The sequence below is a fragment of the Drosophila virilis genome, chromosome 5 (assembly GCF_030788295.1).
Source record: "Drosophila virilis strain 15010-1051.87 chromosome 5, Dvir_AGI_RSII-ME, whole genome shotgun sequence".
Classification (NCBI taxonomy): Eukaryota; Metazoa; Arthropoda; class Insecta; order Diptera; family Drosophilidae; genus Drosophila; species Drosophila virilis.
The window spans coordinates 11,714,224-11,728,911 of NC_091547.1; the positions used below are offsets into that span (position 1 = coordinate 11,714,224).

Consider the following 14,688-nt stretch of genomic DNA (forward strand, 5'->3'; position numbering starts at 1 on the left):
ATACGGCATTTTATTTTACTTTTGCTTTATATTAGACTGCTTTTCAATTACTCGTTGTTGCCTATCGAATATTTATCGACTTGCCACCACAGTCGGTCATATTTTCAGCAACATTTTTTTTACAAACGGCAAACTTGAAAACAATTGAAGTTGAAATAAATACATAAAATGGAGGAAATACGAAGTAGCTTGGACAATATAATGGCCCGCTTCAATGATAGCATCACACACTCTGCACCTAAAAAGCTCAGCTTCGACCGGCTCTCCATGTCGTTTACCGAAGACTCTGTGACAGGTAAGAAGAAGATAAATTTGCTGGCAAAAAATGAAAACTAAAAACTTTATATGAAAAAAAAAAAGTGCCAAAGAAACGACGCATAGACAGCCTGGACAATGGCTCACCGAACGGCAGCCTGAATGCGAGCAACACATCGCTGAACAACTCATTTAATGATCCCGTCGGACCGTGGCAGACGCGCAAGTTACGCGCCGAGCTGATCGAGTCGAAGGCAATAGTCAGCCAGCTCCAGGATCAACTGGCGCAGCAGGCGAAGGAACAGCGCAGCGCCCTGGCGCTGGCCGAGAGCAAAGCTACGGCACTGAAGCAGCAATGCGACTACACCAGTGCCAAGCTCTTGGAGCAGGATAAACAGCTGCAGGTGGTGCGCAAACGTGAGCACAACGCTCGCCAGGAGGCGAATCGCGCCATGGCAGAGATGGCACAACAAAAACTCAAATACGAGACGGCGCTCAGTCGTGCCGAGCAGGAGAAGACGCAGCTGGAGGAGGATGCACGCGAGGTGCAGCACTGCATCAACAACGAGCTGAGCGAATACAAAAGAATCAGCGAGCGGGCCGAACTGGAGCTGGAGGCCACACAAAGCGAGCTGGAGCGCATACGTGAGCGCCATGACGAGTACAAGGCGACCGCTGCCAACTACGAGCAACTGCAAATGAGCTACGAAATGCAACAGCAGACCCTGGCGACGGCCAATGCGCGCATCAAGGAGCTGGAATATGAGATACAGTCGTATGCCGACTGGAAGGAGATCACCAAAACATCTCAGGCACGCCTGCTCAGCGTGCCCGAGCTACAGTCGGAGCTGGAACGCCTGCGCGCCCACAACAAGCAGCTCAATTCTCTGATTGGTGATAAGCTGTTGCTGGAGGAACAGGTGCACGACTACAAGACACGCCTGGATCGGGAGGAGGGCGCACGCGCCGAGGCCGCCACGCTGCAGGTGAAGCTTACGCACGTGGAGCAGGAGCTCAAGGAATGGGTCAAAGTGGCGCAGGACCATTGCCTGCCCAATACGCTGGTCAGCCCGATGGCGCTGCGCACGCGCATCGAGCAGCTGCTCCAGGATGACATAGTGCGCATGGCAGAGAAGGGCAGCGCCGACTCCGACTCCAAGCAGCTGCAGTCCTCACTGCGCGAGCTGGAGCAAAAGTGCGCCGTCTATCTGAAGAACATTGAGGACATGAACGTGGTGCTGAAGCGCCACAAAAGTTTCCGGGAGCGCTTACAGCGCAAACTGTTGATTGTCTGCAAGGAGCGCGACTTCTACAAGCAGCTGCTGGAGAACTTCGACAAGGATCTCAATATGACAAATGCCAGCACCGCCGAAATGACCAACGATATGCAGGTGCGCTATCGCGTCGAGGTGCTGGAGCGCACTCTGACCGGCTACAAGGAGATGTGCTCGACGCTGGAGCGCGAAATGCAATCGATGCGCCAGCAGGAATCGCTCAACGATCCGCCGATCAGCGAGAACGGCTACGATAGCGTCAAACGGGAACTGGACACGCTGCGCATGGAGAACGAACGTTTGCGTCGGCGCAAGGATGAGCTCGAACTGGAATTGGAGCATCGTTGCCTGCGCGGCGACTTCAACATGGGCAACTACAAGGTGCTGCATCTAAGCGAGAATCCCGCTGCGGATGCCTACGAAGCTACCAAAAATGTCGTCGAGAAGCTCCAGGCAGAGGTGCGTGTTAATTGCTCGAGACGATTTGCTTTTAGCTAAGCGTCAAATTTTCTGCTTACAGATTGAGCGCCTCAAGCGTCGCAACAAGAAGCTGGAGGAGGACCAGGAACAGACGCAGGCTCGCTTCAATGAGACTGTCGGCAGCAGCAGCGCCGGCGGCGGCATGACCATGAACTTCAAGGAGTTCAATCAGCTGCGCGCCGAACTGGAATCGGCCAATGGCAAAATGAAAAAGATGAAGGATTGCTTCAAGGCGGCCAGCAAGGAGTTTCGCGATGTCTGCTACATGCTCTTGGGCTACAGGATTGATCGCGTGGGCGCCAATAGTCACTATCGGTGGGCTTATATATTTATATACATATATTCTGTAAAGAGCCTCGAAACTAATTGCACATTTTTGTTATATGAACACAGCATTTCGAGCATGTATGCGGAAAGTCCCGATGATTATCTGTCCATAAGCTTGAACGAGTCCAACTGCCTGGCACTGCTCGAATCGCCCTATTCGCAGACACTGAAACCGGCCATCGATCAGCAATTGGCGGCCAATAACTCATTTCCCGCTTTCTTTGCCGGCCTCACATTGGAGCTCTTCCAGCGTGCCACAGTGACAATTACCTAAAGCGAACAGATCGATTGAACTAACACACACACACACACACACACACGCATATTGTATATCTAAACCTTAAGTTTCGCTTAGTTTAGCATTATAAAACCTTAAATTTATAATATTGTTTCTGTTTTATATGTATATCGAAGCACTTACGAAGCGGCACAGCTTCCGCACGTCGCGATAAGAAGGTCTGGACTGCAGAATTCTTTGTGCTTAGGCATAGATAAAACCGAAACGAGATCCGCTACAAATGGACTCAGTTTTTGGCCAGTTGCGGACGCACTGCCAGCACTTTGGGCCGCAACATGTGTAATTAGTTAAGAGTGTGGGCGTAGGCGGGGCGGGGCGGGGCGGTAGCGGATCAACTCTGCTGCGATAAACGACGTCAAATTCTTTAACTAATGACGCGCTCAAAAGATTTGCGTTACTTTTTTGTGAGAAATCGCGACGATAAACAAGGCCAACACTTGAGCACTTTCGGCAGCGCTCTGCCTTTCCTATAAATTATTTATTTATAACTAATTTAAGCAGCGCTCTTTTTTTTTAAATTTATATTATTTTTTTTTTGCTAGGGTTCTCGTTTTGATAAGCGCACAATTGACAGAAGACGAGAAGCAGACGAGGGCGACACATCCGCGTCTTTTAAGTACATATAAATAAATAAAAATATATATATGAGTCTATTGTGCATTTTGAATAGGCGCGAAAAAAAATAAATAACAAAGAGTATGATAAACTCGCCGCGCCGAAGATTGAATACCCTTGTCTAAATATGATTTACCAGGTTTTCCAGATAATTGAAAAGCTTGTGTTTAGGATCAAGAATATATATACTTTAAGAGCTCGGTAATATCTTTCTCTATGTGTTACATATTCCATGAACAAATTGTAATACCCTATAGAAGGGCATTAAAGAAATGCCAAACGAATATTTAGCGGAAAATTACGAAAAATATACAGAGCACATTCGCTAAAATGAACAAGACTAAAAGATCCATCAAGTGTTTCAATTTACAATTACCTAGAGAAAGAGAGAGAGAGAGAGAGAGACAGGGTCTGTTTCACTGTAGTTGACTTACCTTTGTTCTACTATGAGAATGTATACTGTACTTACAGTGTGTAGCTAACTGTGCGCTCTACGTGGGATGACACACGGGTAAGGGTATAAGCAAGGCGAGACAACAGGCATAACAATAGGAATGAAGTACAGTAAACATATATTATAATATATATGTATATATGAATAGACATGGGCTGGGAGTCCAAAAGGTTATTAGGTGGCCAATATGCGTGCCACTTGATCGGGCGTTTTGTGCAGCAGCAGGTCGGGCTGCTCGAAGCCATTGGCCGGATCGTGTACACGCTCATAGATCTGTTTGTAGATGGCGACAATGACATTGAAGGCGCGTCGCTGGACGGTGCTGCGATGGCTGCTGGACATGATTAGCTGCACCTGCGGCAATAGCAGCACATCGGGCAGTTCCAGGAATGCATCCATTTTGGACATGAAAATCTTTAGTAAATTGGTCTCGATCTTGGTCTGATTGCTCTGCAATATGCTGTAAATGGGGCCCAGATTGAGATTGGCCACCAGCGAGGAGGCCTGCTCGGAGGTGAGCGTGTCCAGCTGTGCATCGGACTGTGCCTGCAGCCGCTCCACGCGCTCATCCATGTACTCGAACACCGCCAAGGTGCTCTGCATGTGATACAAACAGTTGAGCAAATAGACGGCCATGTCCACGGTCGGCAAATGGGCGGCGCTCTCCTGCACCGACTGCAACAGCGGATCGATTACACAGGTCACAATTTTGGTTATATCCGCCTGGCGACCGTCCACCATGGTCGCCACGGAGAGGATCTCTTTCAGTATATTAAGCAGGCGCGAGACGCTTGCCGGCGGCACCAGATCGCGTTGCGGTGGCTCCAGCGCCAGACTGCTGCCCGCTGGCCGTTGGAGCACGCTGCGCACCTGGGCGGCCAGGGCATTCAAATAGATTTGCTCGCTGCTCTGCTGCAGCTCGATGAGGCACTGCTCCAGGCTGCCGCCCTGCACCACCTGCTTCATGATTTGCTGATAGAAACGCAACAGATTCGAGATGGTAAACAATATGATGGTGTCCTGCTCCGAGCTCAAGATGGTCTCCACGCGCACCTTAAGCGGATGACAGACTCCGTCGGCTATGTAGCTGAGCGCCTTTTGCATTTGCTCCGAAATATCTGAAAGCAAACAGCTCTTTATGCGCTAGAACAGGCAATTGAGGATCTGATCTCACCATGTTTATCGCACTTCTTGAAGAGCAGCGTCAGATTCTCCTTCTCGTTGGGTATGCTCTGATGCAGCCAGGCGAACATGTCCCCAATATAGCGCTTGGGATCGTGAGCGTGCAGCTCAATGGGCTTCGGATTGCCGCCGTGTCCACCCTCGGTGAGGGCCTCGATGAACTGGCGCACCAGCACGGCGCGACGCGCAATCGCATACTCATCGATGACGTATTTGAAGAGCACCGGCCTGTCCTGCAGGCGACTCATCGCCTCCACGATGAGCGGTCCGATCTCATTGTTCTCCAGATTGCGGCAATGGTTCTGGGTCCAGCGATAGAGACGCTCGAGTGCACCCTCCTGATGCAGCGTCATCTCCTCCATAATGTCCAGGGCGGCCGTCTGATAGCCGCACTGCATGAGCAGCCGGCAATCGGAATGTATGGACTGTACGCGATCCAGCACCTTGAAGAACTCGGCCACAATGGGCGCATCCTTGGCGGTGCCGTAGAGCAGCTGATGCTCCGGCACGCTAAGCTGAAAGCGTGCCAAAAATGCCTGGGCTATTTGTTGATGCACCTCCAATCGTTCGCGCTCCTGTTGCATTTTGTTTGTCTGTTCGATCAGATCCTTTGTCAGCGCCTTGGATGTTTCCAGATCCGTCTTCATGGTTTGCACCGACATGGCCATCGTGTCCAGATCCGTGCACACGGCATCCAAAGTGAGCTTCACCTCACGAAAGGCCTTCAGGAAGTTTTCATTGATGCCAACCGAGCGATGTTCGATTTGGCTGCGCAGATTGCGGCGATTCTGCAGGGTATTCTCTGTGAAAAAGCTGGAGAGTCCATTGAGCGCATCAAGCGTGTCCTTGTCCGTTTCCAGGCGTGTCTCAAGGATTTTATTGACGCGCTTCTGTATGCGATCCTGATCCTCCAGTGCTGCGCTCATATTTTCTTCAATTGGCAACGTCAACACAAGCAGAAACTCTCAAGGTTTATGCGCGCATCATTACAAGAACTTTATACCACGAAAACTGAATACTCCATAAATTGCTAAATTCACAATTTTATGTTAAATATAAAATGCTGCTTACTTTCAGAACTTATCTTTCAACTATATTTGTCGAGAACTGCTATTTAAATTGGCCTAAAACCGAGTTATTGTGTAGTCTACAAATCATGATATGGCTGATTTTGCGTAACGAGTCTCGTATTCACGTTCAATCAGCTGTTCAAAGCAGTGCTGCCAACCTGGCACAAAAAAAAACGAATTACCAAACAAATGTGTGTCGTCTTTCGCAGTGAATGGCAAATTTAAATGAAGTAGACAGCACTAAGAAACAAATTGCAATAATTATTTAATTGTTTAAAGAATTGGTGCATAGCTAAAATTAAATATTAAAACACAATGAGCCATTCCGCCCTGGCCAGTTTGACGGCACAGTACACGGACTCAGAAAACGAAGGCGACGCCAGTCCGGATTCAGAAAACTCCACAGCGTCACAGGTAAAATGAAAAATCGTATTTAATTTATATACTAAATCCAAATAAATTACAGGTAATAATACCAAAGCCAGCCACACCAACGCCAGTTACGCCCGTCAAGCAGGAGCCGGAGCCCGAGAAGAAATACAAGAAAAAGAAACGCGCCAAGAAGCTGCGACGTTTGGTTAGCTACCAGGACGATACGTTGATCTCCGACGAGGAGGATGACCGGGCACAGGAGTCCAGCGAAGAGGAGTCATCCAGTGAGAGTGCCAGCTCGGAACTAGAGAGTGAGCAGCACGAAAATGGCAAAGAGAAAAACAACGTAAAACCGGAAGGCGGCGCAGATACGCCCATGCAGCTGGACGACGATGATTCCAACACATACAATGCGGACGATCGCTCGGCGGAGAGCTACGAGAAGGATCCCAAATATGCCAAATATAAGTTTCAATTGCCGCCAGAGCCCAAAGGCCATCCGCCGCCGGAACTGGTGGCTAAGATCACGAAAATGTACACGAAAATGCGGCAAACCAATATGGACATGAATCGTGTTATTCAGGATCGCAAGGAGTTTCGCAATCCCAGCATTTATGAGAAGCTGATCAGTTTCTGTGACATCAACGAATTCGGCACCAATTATCCGCCAGAAATCTACGATCCGCTGCAGTGGGGCGAGGAGAGCTACTACGAAGCGTTGTCCGCAGTTCAGAAAACTGAGATGGTCAAGCGGCAAAAGGATCGCAAGGAGATGGACAAGGTGGAGCAGGCGACGGCGCTGGCACGCAAAGTGGAGGAGGAGGCCAAGAAGCGGTATGTTTAGCTCTAATCTTTAACCGTAAATATTCTCCAATTGCGTTTCTATTGCAGCAAATCGAAGTGGGACCAGCCGGCGGCAAAGGCAACATTACCTGCATTGACCACCACCGTGACTGGCACCAAGGGCACCGTCATATCAGCGTTCGGTTCGCTGCCCAAGAAACCAGCGGTCTAGTTTAATCAATACAACCTATGATAAATAAAAATACTTATTTAAATATCCTCTGCTTTTAAATTAACAAGTCGCAGTCAAACTAGCAGCTGCAGTAGATTTTCGAACCGATCTCTAAAATTTGCCATCGCTAGCGGTATTCTGCGATGCAGCCCTGTTCGATAAGACAAGCTACTGCGAAATTGAAATGGCAACGGAAACTAGATTTTTGGAACATTATAAATAAATATTATATATGCATACGTAAATTTATATATATTATATTTATATTTTAAAGTCTATTATAGAAAACAAAATATTTTCAAAAGTTAGTTCGCGGATTTCGGCATATTTGCGCGCTAGTATTTTTTGGGCAATTCTTGTACAAGTTGCTGTTGGTTATTTGAGCATTTCGTGTTGGCGGTCACACTGGTTATATGCTCGAACGTCGTGTCGTCGCCGTTTTGTGTTTTTAACCATTTCACATATTTTCGTTTAAAAAACCCAACGGAGTGTCTATTTTATTGCATGCAACTATTAAAAGTACAACACTAAAAACAAGCGTTATGATTTGAATACTAAGTGTACGTGATAAATATAAATTTTAGTGTTTTTTGCATTCAGCATGCACAACAAGAAAAGAAAACCAAGCAAAATGTCGACAACGCAGCAGCAGCAGCAGCAGCAAGCGCAGACAGCAAAGAATTTGATCTGAGCAGCGCAATTTGTATGCGAGTGTGCGTGCGTGCGAGCGTGCGTGTGTGAGTGAGTGAGTGAGTGAGGGAGAGCGAGAGCGAGTTTACAATTATAAAAAATGTACAAATACGAGTGAAATTTCGTATAAGATAAAGAAGATGAGGAAGATATCAAGCACATATGCATATGCGGATGCGTATGTATGCGCAAAGCTGTTTTTGTGCGTTGCGATTAATGTTTAAACAATCTTGGCCGTGTATTTATTTCAAGGTGCTTCATTATTTAGACGCCATTACAATGCAACCGGTACTGGAACCGTTGCGTGTGCTCACCGTGTATGTGCATGTGTATGTGTGTGTGTGCGCGCGGGAACGAACGAAGGAGCGAGCAGGGCGCAGCAGCATAATTCCATTTAGCTGCGCGAACAGCTTTTTTTTTTGCCGCCACTTGCGCTTGCAGCTCTTGCTTCGTTTGCCGATTATGGCGCTGCACCCCGCTTGCCCACAAGCTATTGCTTATTTATAGCTTGCAGTAAGAACAGCAGCAGCGGCAGCAGTTGCAGCCGCATCAATAAAAAGCAACAGCACAGCACACACAATTTTCAATTAAATCCACAAAATGGTCAATTGAAGCTAATTTCTATGGAAGCGTACCTCCCCCACCAACCCCTCCGAGCCGCAGCCTCGGCAGCCCGCAAACAACAACTGTTTGCGTTTGCTGTGTGTGTTTTGTTATTGTTAGAAGCTGTGTGAATTTTTTTTCCCCCGAAATATGCATAATATTTGCGGATAATATGCAATAACAATAAGCCGCCATCTGCTTTTTGTTTTCAGCAACAATTGTCAGGCACTCTCTACCTCGCTCTCTCTCTCTCTCTCTCTCTCTCGCTGTGCCACCTGTTTGCGTGTTTGCATTGTCGTCACATTTGAAATGTTACCATAACAACAACAACAACTAGAATTATAATAAAACCTGAACGAAAGTTCTATTCAATATCGATAGCAAAGAGCAGAAAGATAGAGAGAGATAGTGCGCTCGCTCGCTCGCTATAAAAGCACAGTTATTTTGGCATCAGGTGTTGCAAGTGTGAACAGCATATATATATGTCGGAACAGAGAAATCACTTTCTTTGCAATTAGGCATACTGGCAGCACAGCAAGTCCCGAGTGTCGTTATAGTCACAAAATAATTATATTTTTAGGAGCGAGCACGTCTGTTCTCTATGACTTCCACTTTTAGAATGAATAATTTTCATCGTCCTCGAGCATACTACTCATGCTCTTGTCATTCTATATTCTTCTCTGACTTTTAGTACTGTTAGTGAACATTCAACACTATAGCAAACTGGACGTTATACAACACACTCGGGCCATGCTCGGCAGAGACTATCTTTTTTGTCTCACACCATGCTTTCAGTAGCAACCCTAATACAAGTAGGACAGTTATGTTAAATAGCAGTACCTTCTGTCAAATTCTCTGATTCTTACTAACACTTAATCGTTAGCATTCAAAATAATACTCACAATAATTTATTGGATACACGACATATACATAATTTTTGGAGCAAAAGTAAACAAACCAAACGAAACGAAATATAACGAAAGAACGCGACGTGCGTTGGTCGTCTGTCTGTGTGCGTGCGTATGCGTTTAGTATATGTGTGTGCGTGTGTGTGTGTGTGTGTGTGACTCTCAACTCTGACGGGCGACAACACAGCTACAAACTAATATACTAAACTCTGCAATAACAACAACAACAACAACAACAACAACAGCAGCGCTTAACGAGTGATTCAACGGAGACAAGAACAACTACAACTACACAAAAACATGTCGGATTCGTATTATCAGGTGAGTCGACGTCGCTGATAGCGCATTACATGGCCAGTTGTTGCTGGCTTATTTTAGTTTTTGTTTTGTTTTATCAGCTAACATTTAGTCCCAGTCCAGGCACACCTGTTGCCAGGTACACACTCACACACACACACACACATGCCTGTTTGTGTGCGTGTCAGCACGGAAGCCTCGAGTTTCCGCCTCAGCTGACGCAGCCACTTGTGGCATATCCTTAATATGCCATTTCATTTTACGTTTCCCCCAGGTGCTTCCTGTGCGCAACGAACTAACATAAATGTTTGTTGCCTGGCCCTGAATAGCTGTAGAAAATCAACCACTTAGTAAAATGCCTTTTCGGCGATGACTAACATTGGAGAGACATTAAATTTAGCTGAATAATTGTATAACTATGTTAGGTATTTAACGCGAACTCGCCCCAATTCAATTTAATTGCTGTTAACATGCGGCAATACATATGTTAAAGTGTAACATTGCTGAATATTTGCCTAAATATGTTAAGCAAAACGATTGCGACTTAACAGATATGCATTGCTGTTATTTAACAGCTCTTTTCACTTGCGAATGTTGCGTTAGCAGTAAGAGTTGCTATATTTTTTTCTGTACAGTTTCTGTTATGTTATATATAAATGTTATATATTTAATGAAATATAAATACTTTTCGCCTTATATTTCAAGACAATATATTGATTATATGTCAATGTAATGTTCATTTAACAGAGCCTTTTAATAAAGTACTCTAGGCAATACACCTCTTGTTGTGTATTTAGTGTAGGAATGCGGTGCATTAGGCAATTACTTTTTGTCTTTTCTCTAATTTTGTTCTGTATAAGTGTAGTACAATGTGTTATTTAAAGCGTTAACAACTGGCAAATGACATCATTTGGAATTTTTGTTGGGCATTTTTCTCGCGTGCAGCAAAAGCAACAAAAATAAAATTCAAATTATATATATATCTATACGAGTGTGTGTGTGTGTGTGCACAAAATGTCAATTGGTTTAAGTGCGTGGCCCACTGAACAAACGACGTGCATCAAATGAAAGCAACAAATTAAACAACATGTTTATTAATAGCAGCAAATATTTACGACTGTCTCTCTCTGTGTGTGTGTGTGCGTGTGTGTGGGTGTGTATACAATCAGACTGATGCCAATTAAAGAGGCTGCCTTATCAGAGCTAACGGGCTTATCAATTTAACAGCGCTTGCAGCCTGAACTAGATTTACAGCACGTACGCGCTGTTAAATGCACCGATTCACATAGTTTATGAAAGGCGTCCATTTACATTTAGGGGTGGGGCAATGGGCGGTGCTATGTTACTGGCCGTGAATTTTGAAGGTGAAAAACATCAGTCAACAAATTTAAATGGCCTCATTTTGGACTTTAGTTTGGAATGCAAATTACGCGCTGAAAAAGAATTGCAAGAAAACAAGTCCCCGCATCGAGAGTGCACAAAAGCAAATATCTATCTTTAAAAAAATTAACTAAAATTATTTCTGTGATATTTCTTTCGAAGAGCTATGTAAGTGGTTTATAGAGCAAAAATTTATTAAAGCTCTTCAATAACTTAAGTCTCCTCCTCCCGTCTGTTCCATATATACGCACAGAACGAGCATACCCCTTTTAATCCATTTTTAATGGTTACAGGGTATAAAATACCCCAAAGATATCCAGAAAACCAGATTGTGCAGCAGTGGCGAATGTCATTTGCGGTAGCTGTTGGTCAGCTTTTTAGCCATTTTGTGTGGCCCGCATGCACCTGAAAGCCACAAATGCAACTGCAAGTTGCACGAATCTCTCGGCCTGATGCTGCGTCGGGCGTAGCAGCGTGCTAGCGGGTTCGACTCCTCTTGCTGTGCTTGCTGTTGCCGCTGACAACCGGTTTGTTCATCTCCAGCTTTTTTAGTGGTGCACCAGAACAGGGTCAGGCCAGTTTGAATGGATTCCAAGGCATATCCATTTCGCAGCGTAATGCGCCCATGCTACTTAACTGGGAATGCCAATTTTAATACACTTGCGCTGAGCGCTTAATAACTTTTAGGCATCAGCTTGTGCCCATTTGGAGTAGCCTTTTATTGACTTTATATAAATGTGTTTATAGCTGACGAGTTGGTCTAAAAATAGTTTTATTAAGACGTAGAGAACTAATATTAGTTGCAGCTTTATTCTTAATATAACAACAAGTAAAAGAAACGGTTATATGCACAGCTAATTAACATTATATACAATTGCTAGTAACAGCATGTTATCGGAGTACTTTAAGAGTTAAACAGTTCGTGAGTGTTAGCATAACATATAAATGTTAATAACAGAGCAGAATTACTATGAGTAACCTTAGCTGTTATAATGCTGACAACAGCATAGCTGGCTGATGTTAAATTTAGCAGCTGTTACATGACTCATATGTTATCCCACGGGGATACTTTAAATAACAGTCATTTAACATGCTGCTTGTAACGGCTGCATGCCGTAGTTAATATCTGGCCTTTTAAAAGTGCATCTATTTACAGTTCACAATAATACTGTTAACAGTTAACAGAGTTAGGTTTTAATTCGATTTGCCGAGCTCTAAACTTGTCATTTTCTATGCAGCTACGAACGTGGTTGTCTCTTCTTTGAAAATGCTTGGCATTGTTAATTTGTTTAACAAATTTGCAAATGGCAAATGCCTAGGCAAATACTTGAACGCATATTGCAGTGGAAATGTTGTCCACACACAACCGAACCGCACATCAAGTGTCGCGTGTCCTGCCTACTGCTGTCCATTGCTCGTGTCCAACTGTTTGTCCCTCTGTCTGTCTGTCTGTCTGTCCGTCTGTGTGCCTACGTCTTGGCCACTGACAGGCCGTCAGAGTAAACAAAGGGCACAAGGGCTGTCAGAGAATCAACTTCAACTTGGCTGTTTGCATTGGTCAAGAATGCATACAGCAAGTGGCTTAATGTGTTGTTCTTGTTGCCTGCTTTTGGACTGGTCAACAGCACTTGGCCAAGTACCAAATGCAGCTACACGTTGGAGCTTAAGCATATCAATTAAAGTTTCGTTTCCAGCTCCTGAGTTCAGTTTAGATTTGAAGTTTCAACTTATCTTGCCTTAATAAAAATTAACAGCATAAACAGCAGCATGTTGAAGGGCTTAACATAAGTGAATATTACATTAACATTGCTAACTTCCGTTAGCATTGAGCAACTACGTTGCTGTTAACATGATTACAGCATGTTAAAGTTACTCTTAAATGGCTTTACATCTGTTTACATATTCAATTTAAATAACATAATTCGTAACAAGTATTGAATATTTCCCATTTAACTCTTTTTCGCAAAAACTTAATCATAAAAATTAATGTTACAAATGCAGCGCTCGAATTGAATCAAAACTTTTCCAGTAATTTGTATTTTTACCTTTAAATTGAGCACTGAGCTACATCTGCGCATGTATCAGTATCTGTATCTGTATCTGTATCTCATGATTGCAGCTCGTTTATTTAACAGATGCAGCTGTGTATCTCGCAACTGGCGCTGATTAAAGTGCGGCGTCTCTTTGTGCAGTTTTTCCCCCTTTTTTTTTTTTCTGTTTTCCTCTTCCACTTTACATGTATTTCACTTGATTTCCGCGCATAAATTGCGATGCTTTTAATCAAATTCAATTGTATCTATTAGTTTGTTTGTTGTGTCTCCACTGAGGTTTTTTTCCCTTTCGGGCGCTGATAAGGTATCACAGCCAGTAGACAACCAAACAACGCAGCTACTGCAATAATAATAATAATAATAATAATAATAATCACGATTTGTGTGCACAAATTGCAGCTGCGCAAAAAATAAATAAGTAGGTGCGCGCCAGTTGAAAGTGCACGACTTGTAAATACCCTCTAGGCGGGACTAGAGAAGTGTTCCAGCAAGGAGAGTCATTTTGAAAGGATATAAGAACTTGATGTGCGTAATGTGATAAACGGGCAGCGATATCTGCGATTTGGGGACTTCCAAAAAGGAGGGTATATCCATAATGAGTACTTACATACCTAATTTATTGTCTCAGGTTCCAAGTTTTTCAAGAGATATGGTTACCCAAAAAAGTTCTGGAAATAGAGTTTTTGATATAAAGGTACACCTGTTCCGCTCTAGCTTTATCTTATAAAGATCGATGCATTTATAAAAGCGGACATAGGTGTTATCAAAGCTTATATACCCTACTACTATGTTATTTTCACTGGGTATAATAATAACACACACAAAAAAAAGTAACCCTCGGGCACACAAACAAATTATACAAGACTTAATATACTGAAATTTGTAGATTATTTGTAAGCATATTTACTTTGTGTTTGGCGGAGAGCATTATTTATTTATTTATATATATATATATATTTTAATGTATATTATCGATGCGACCCTGTGGGCCGTTTCCGCAGCTGTGAATTGAGCAATCAAATAGTGAGGAAATTTTTTTTTTTTTTTTTTGCAGCATCAGCAAATAATAAACTGATTACGAATGAAAGCCTTCTGCATCCTGCAGATATTTGCAGTCTACTACAGTTAGTTTCCCTCGCTTTCGACGGAAACTCATTTCCAATGCAATAGATATACATTTTTTGCCAGTTGGCATTGTTTCACTCTGTACTGGGGAATGGGGACCAAAGACAGACATTGGAAATCATTTAATTAACTTGCATTTGTTGTTGGTTGTTGTTTGTTATATTGTTGCCGTGGTCGTGGTCGTGTCGGTATTATATCACATTCATCTCGCGCTGCCGTGTTGCTGCTTTCTGTTTGAGCTTGGTTAATTCATAGCCCCCCTCCCCCCTGCCCGTCCGTTTAGCCGTCCGCC

At 44.1% G+C, this 14,688-nt stretch overlaps 5 protein-coding genes across 13 annotated transcripts in view; 3 read left to right on the forward strand and 2 right to left on the reverse strand.

Annotated features, from left to right (window-relative positions):
- Corin (corin serine peptidase) overlaps window positions 1–3,658 on the reverse strand; it is a 32,877-nt gene extending 29,219 nt beyond the window's left edge. The window contains exon 1 of the mRNA XM_032435674.2: window positions 2,758–3,658. The gene's annotated coding sequence lies outside the window, so the exon portion shown is untranslated. The remainder of the gene's footprint in view (window positions 1–2,757) is intronic.
- Window positions 71–2,722, forward strand: Mad1 (Mitotic arrest-deficient 1). The gene is made up of 4 exons (XM_002050294.4): window positions 71–295; window positions 361–1,988; window positions 2,050–2,324; window positions 2,403–2,722. Exons 1-4 carry the CDS (start codon window positions 169–171, stop codon window positions 2,608–2,610), a joined length of 2,238 nt encoding a protein of 745 aa, XP_002050330.1. The 5' UTR covers window positions 71–168; the 3' UTR covers window positions 2,611–2,722.
- A 146-nt stretch (window positions 3,659–3,804) lies between the features above and the next one.
- Cog6 (conserved oligomeric Golgi complex subunit 6) lies at window positions 3,805–6,079 on the reverse strand. 2 transcript variants are annotated; one of them, XM_070210364.1, is made up of 3 exons: window positions 5,957–6,079; window positions 4,878–5,896; window positions 3,805–4,821 (listed from the first exon to the last, which is right to left on the reverse strand). In XM_070210364.1, the coding sequence occupies exons 2-3, from the start codon at window positions 5,809–5,811 to the stop codon at window positions 3,878–3,880; spliced, it is 1,878 nt and encodes a 625-aa protein (XP_070066465.1). In that variant the 5' UTR covers window positions 5,812–5,896; window positions 5,957–6,079; the 3' UTR covers window positions 3,805–3,877. The 2 variants fall into 2 exon arrangements, with proteins under 2 accessions (XP_070066465.1, XP_002050329.1); XM_002050293.3 differs by having other exon boundaries at window positions 4,878–6,054.
- Window positions 6,080–6,158: 79 nt separating this feature from the next.
- On the forward strand, window positions 6,159–7,387 carry LOC6625707 (SAP30-binding protein). The gene is made up of 3 exons (XM_002050292.4): window positions 6,159–6,369; window positions 6,422–7,161; window positions 7,219–7,387. Exons 1-3 carry the CDS (start codon window positions 6,271–6,273, stop codon window positions 7,340–7,342), a joined length of 963 nt encoding a protein of 320 aa, XP_002050328.1. The 5' UTR covers window positions 6,159–6,270; the 3' UTR covers window positions 7,343–7,387.
- A 347-nt stretch (window positions 7,388–7,734) lies between these two features.
- The window catches only part of Pkn (serine/threonine-protein kinase N), a 41,454-nt gene continuing 34,500 nt past the window's right edge, over window positions 7,735–14,688 (forward strand). Inside the window, exons 1-2 of one of the 8 annotated variants that reach the window (XM_070210279.1) lie at window positions 7,735–7,902; window positions 8,998–9,864. Coding sequence is in view for 1 of the 8 variants with exons in the window: in XM_070210282.1 (XP_070066383.1) it covers window positions 9,844–9,864 (21 nt within the window). In the remaining 7 variants the exon portion in view is untranslated. Of the gene's footprint in view, window positions 7,903–8,866; window positions 9,865–14,688 lie in introns of those variants that run through there. The other 7 variants (XM_070210280.1, XM_032436765.2, XM_032436766.2 and 4 more) reach the window with 7 other exon arrangements.

Bases quoted from the DNA above. Each gene is read 5' to 3' on its own strand.
- Mad1 (XM_002050294.4), top strand. From the start codon at position 169: ATGGAGGAAATACGAAGTAGCTTGGACAATATAATGGCCCGCTTCAAT. The intron at 296-360 runs GTAAGAAGAAGA...AAAAAAAAAAAG, and splicing joins TACCGAAGACTCTGTGACAG to TGCCAAAGAAACGACGCATA. The intron at 1,989-2,049 runs GTGCGTGTTAAT...TTCTGCTTACAG, and splicing joins TCGAGAAGCTCCAGGCAGAG to ATTGAGCGCCTCAAGCGTCG.
- LOC6625707 (XM_002050292.4), top strand. From the start codon at position 6,271: ATGAGCCATTCCGCCCTGGCCAGTTTGACGGCACAGTACACGGACTCA. The intron at 6,370-6,421 runs GTAAAATGAAAA...AATAAATTACAG, and splicing joins AAAACTCCACAGCGTCACAG to GTAATAATACCAAAGCCAGC. The intron at 7,162-7,218 runs GTATGTTTAGCT...TTTCTATTGCAG, and splicing joins GAGGAGGAGGCCAAGAAGCG to CAAATCGAAGTGGGACCAGC.
- Cog6 (XM_070210364.1), bottom strand. From the start codon at position 5,811: ATGAGCGCAGCACTGGAGGATCAGGATCGCATACAGAAGCGCGTCAAT. The intron at 4,822-4,877 runs GTGAGATCAGAT...GTTTGCTTTCAG, and splicing joins CAAGAAGTGCGATAAACATG to ATATTTCGGAGCAAATGCAA.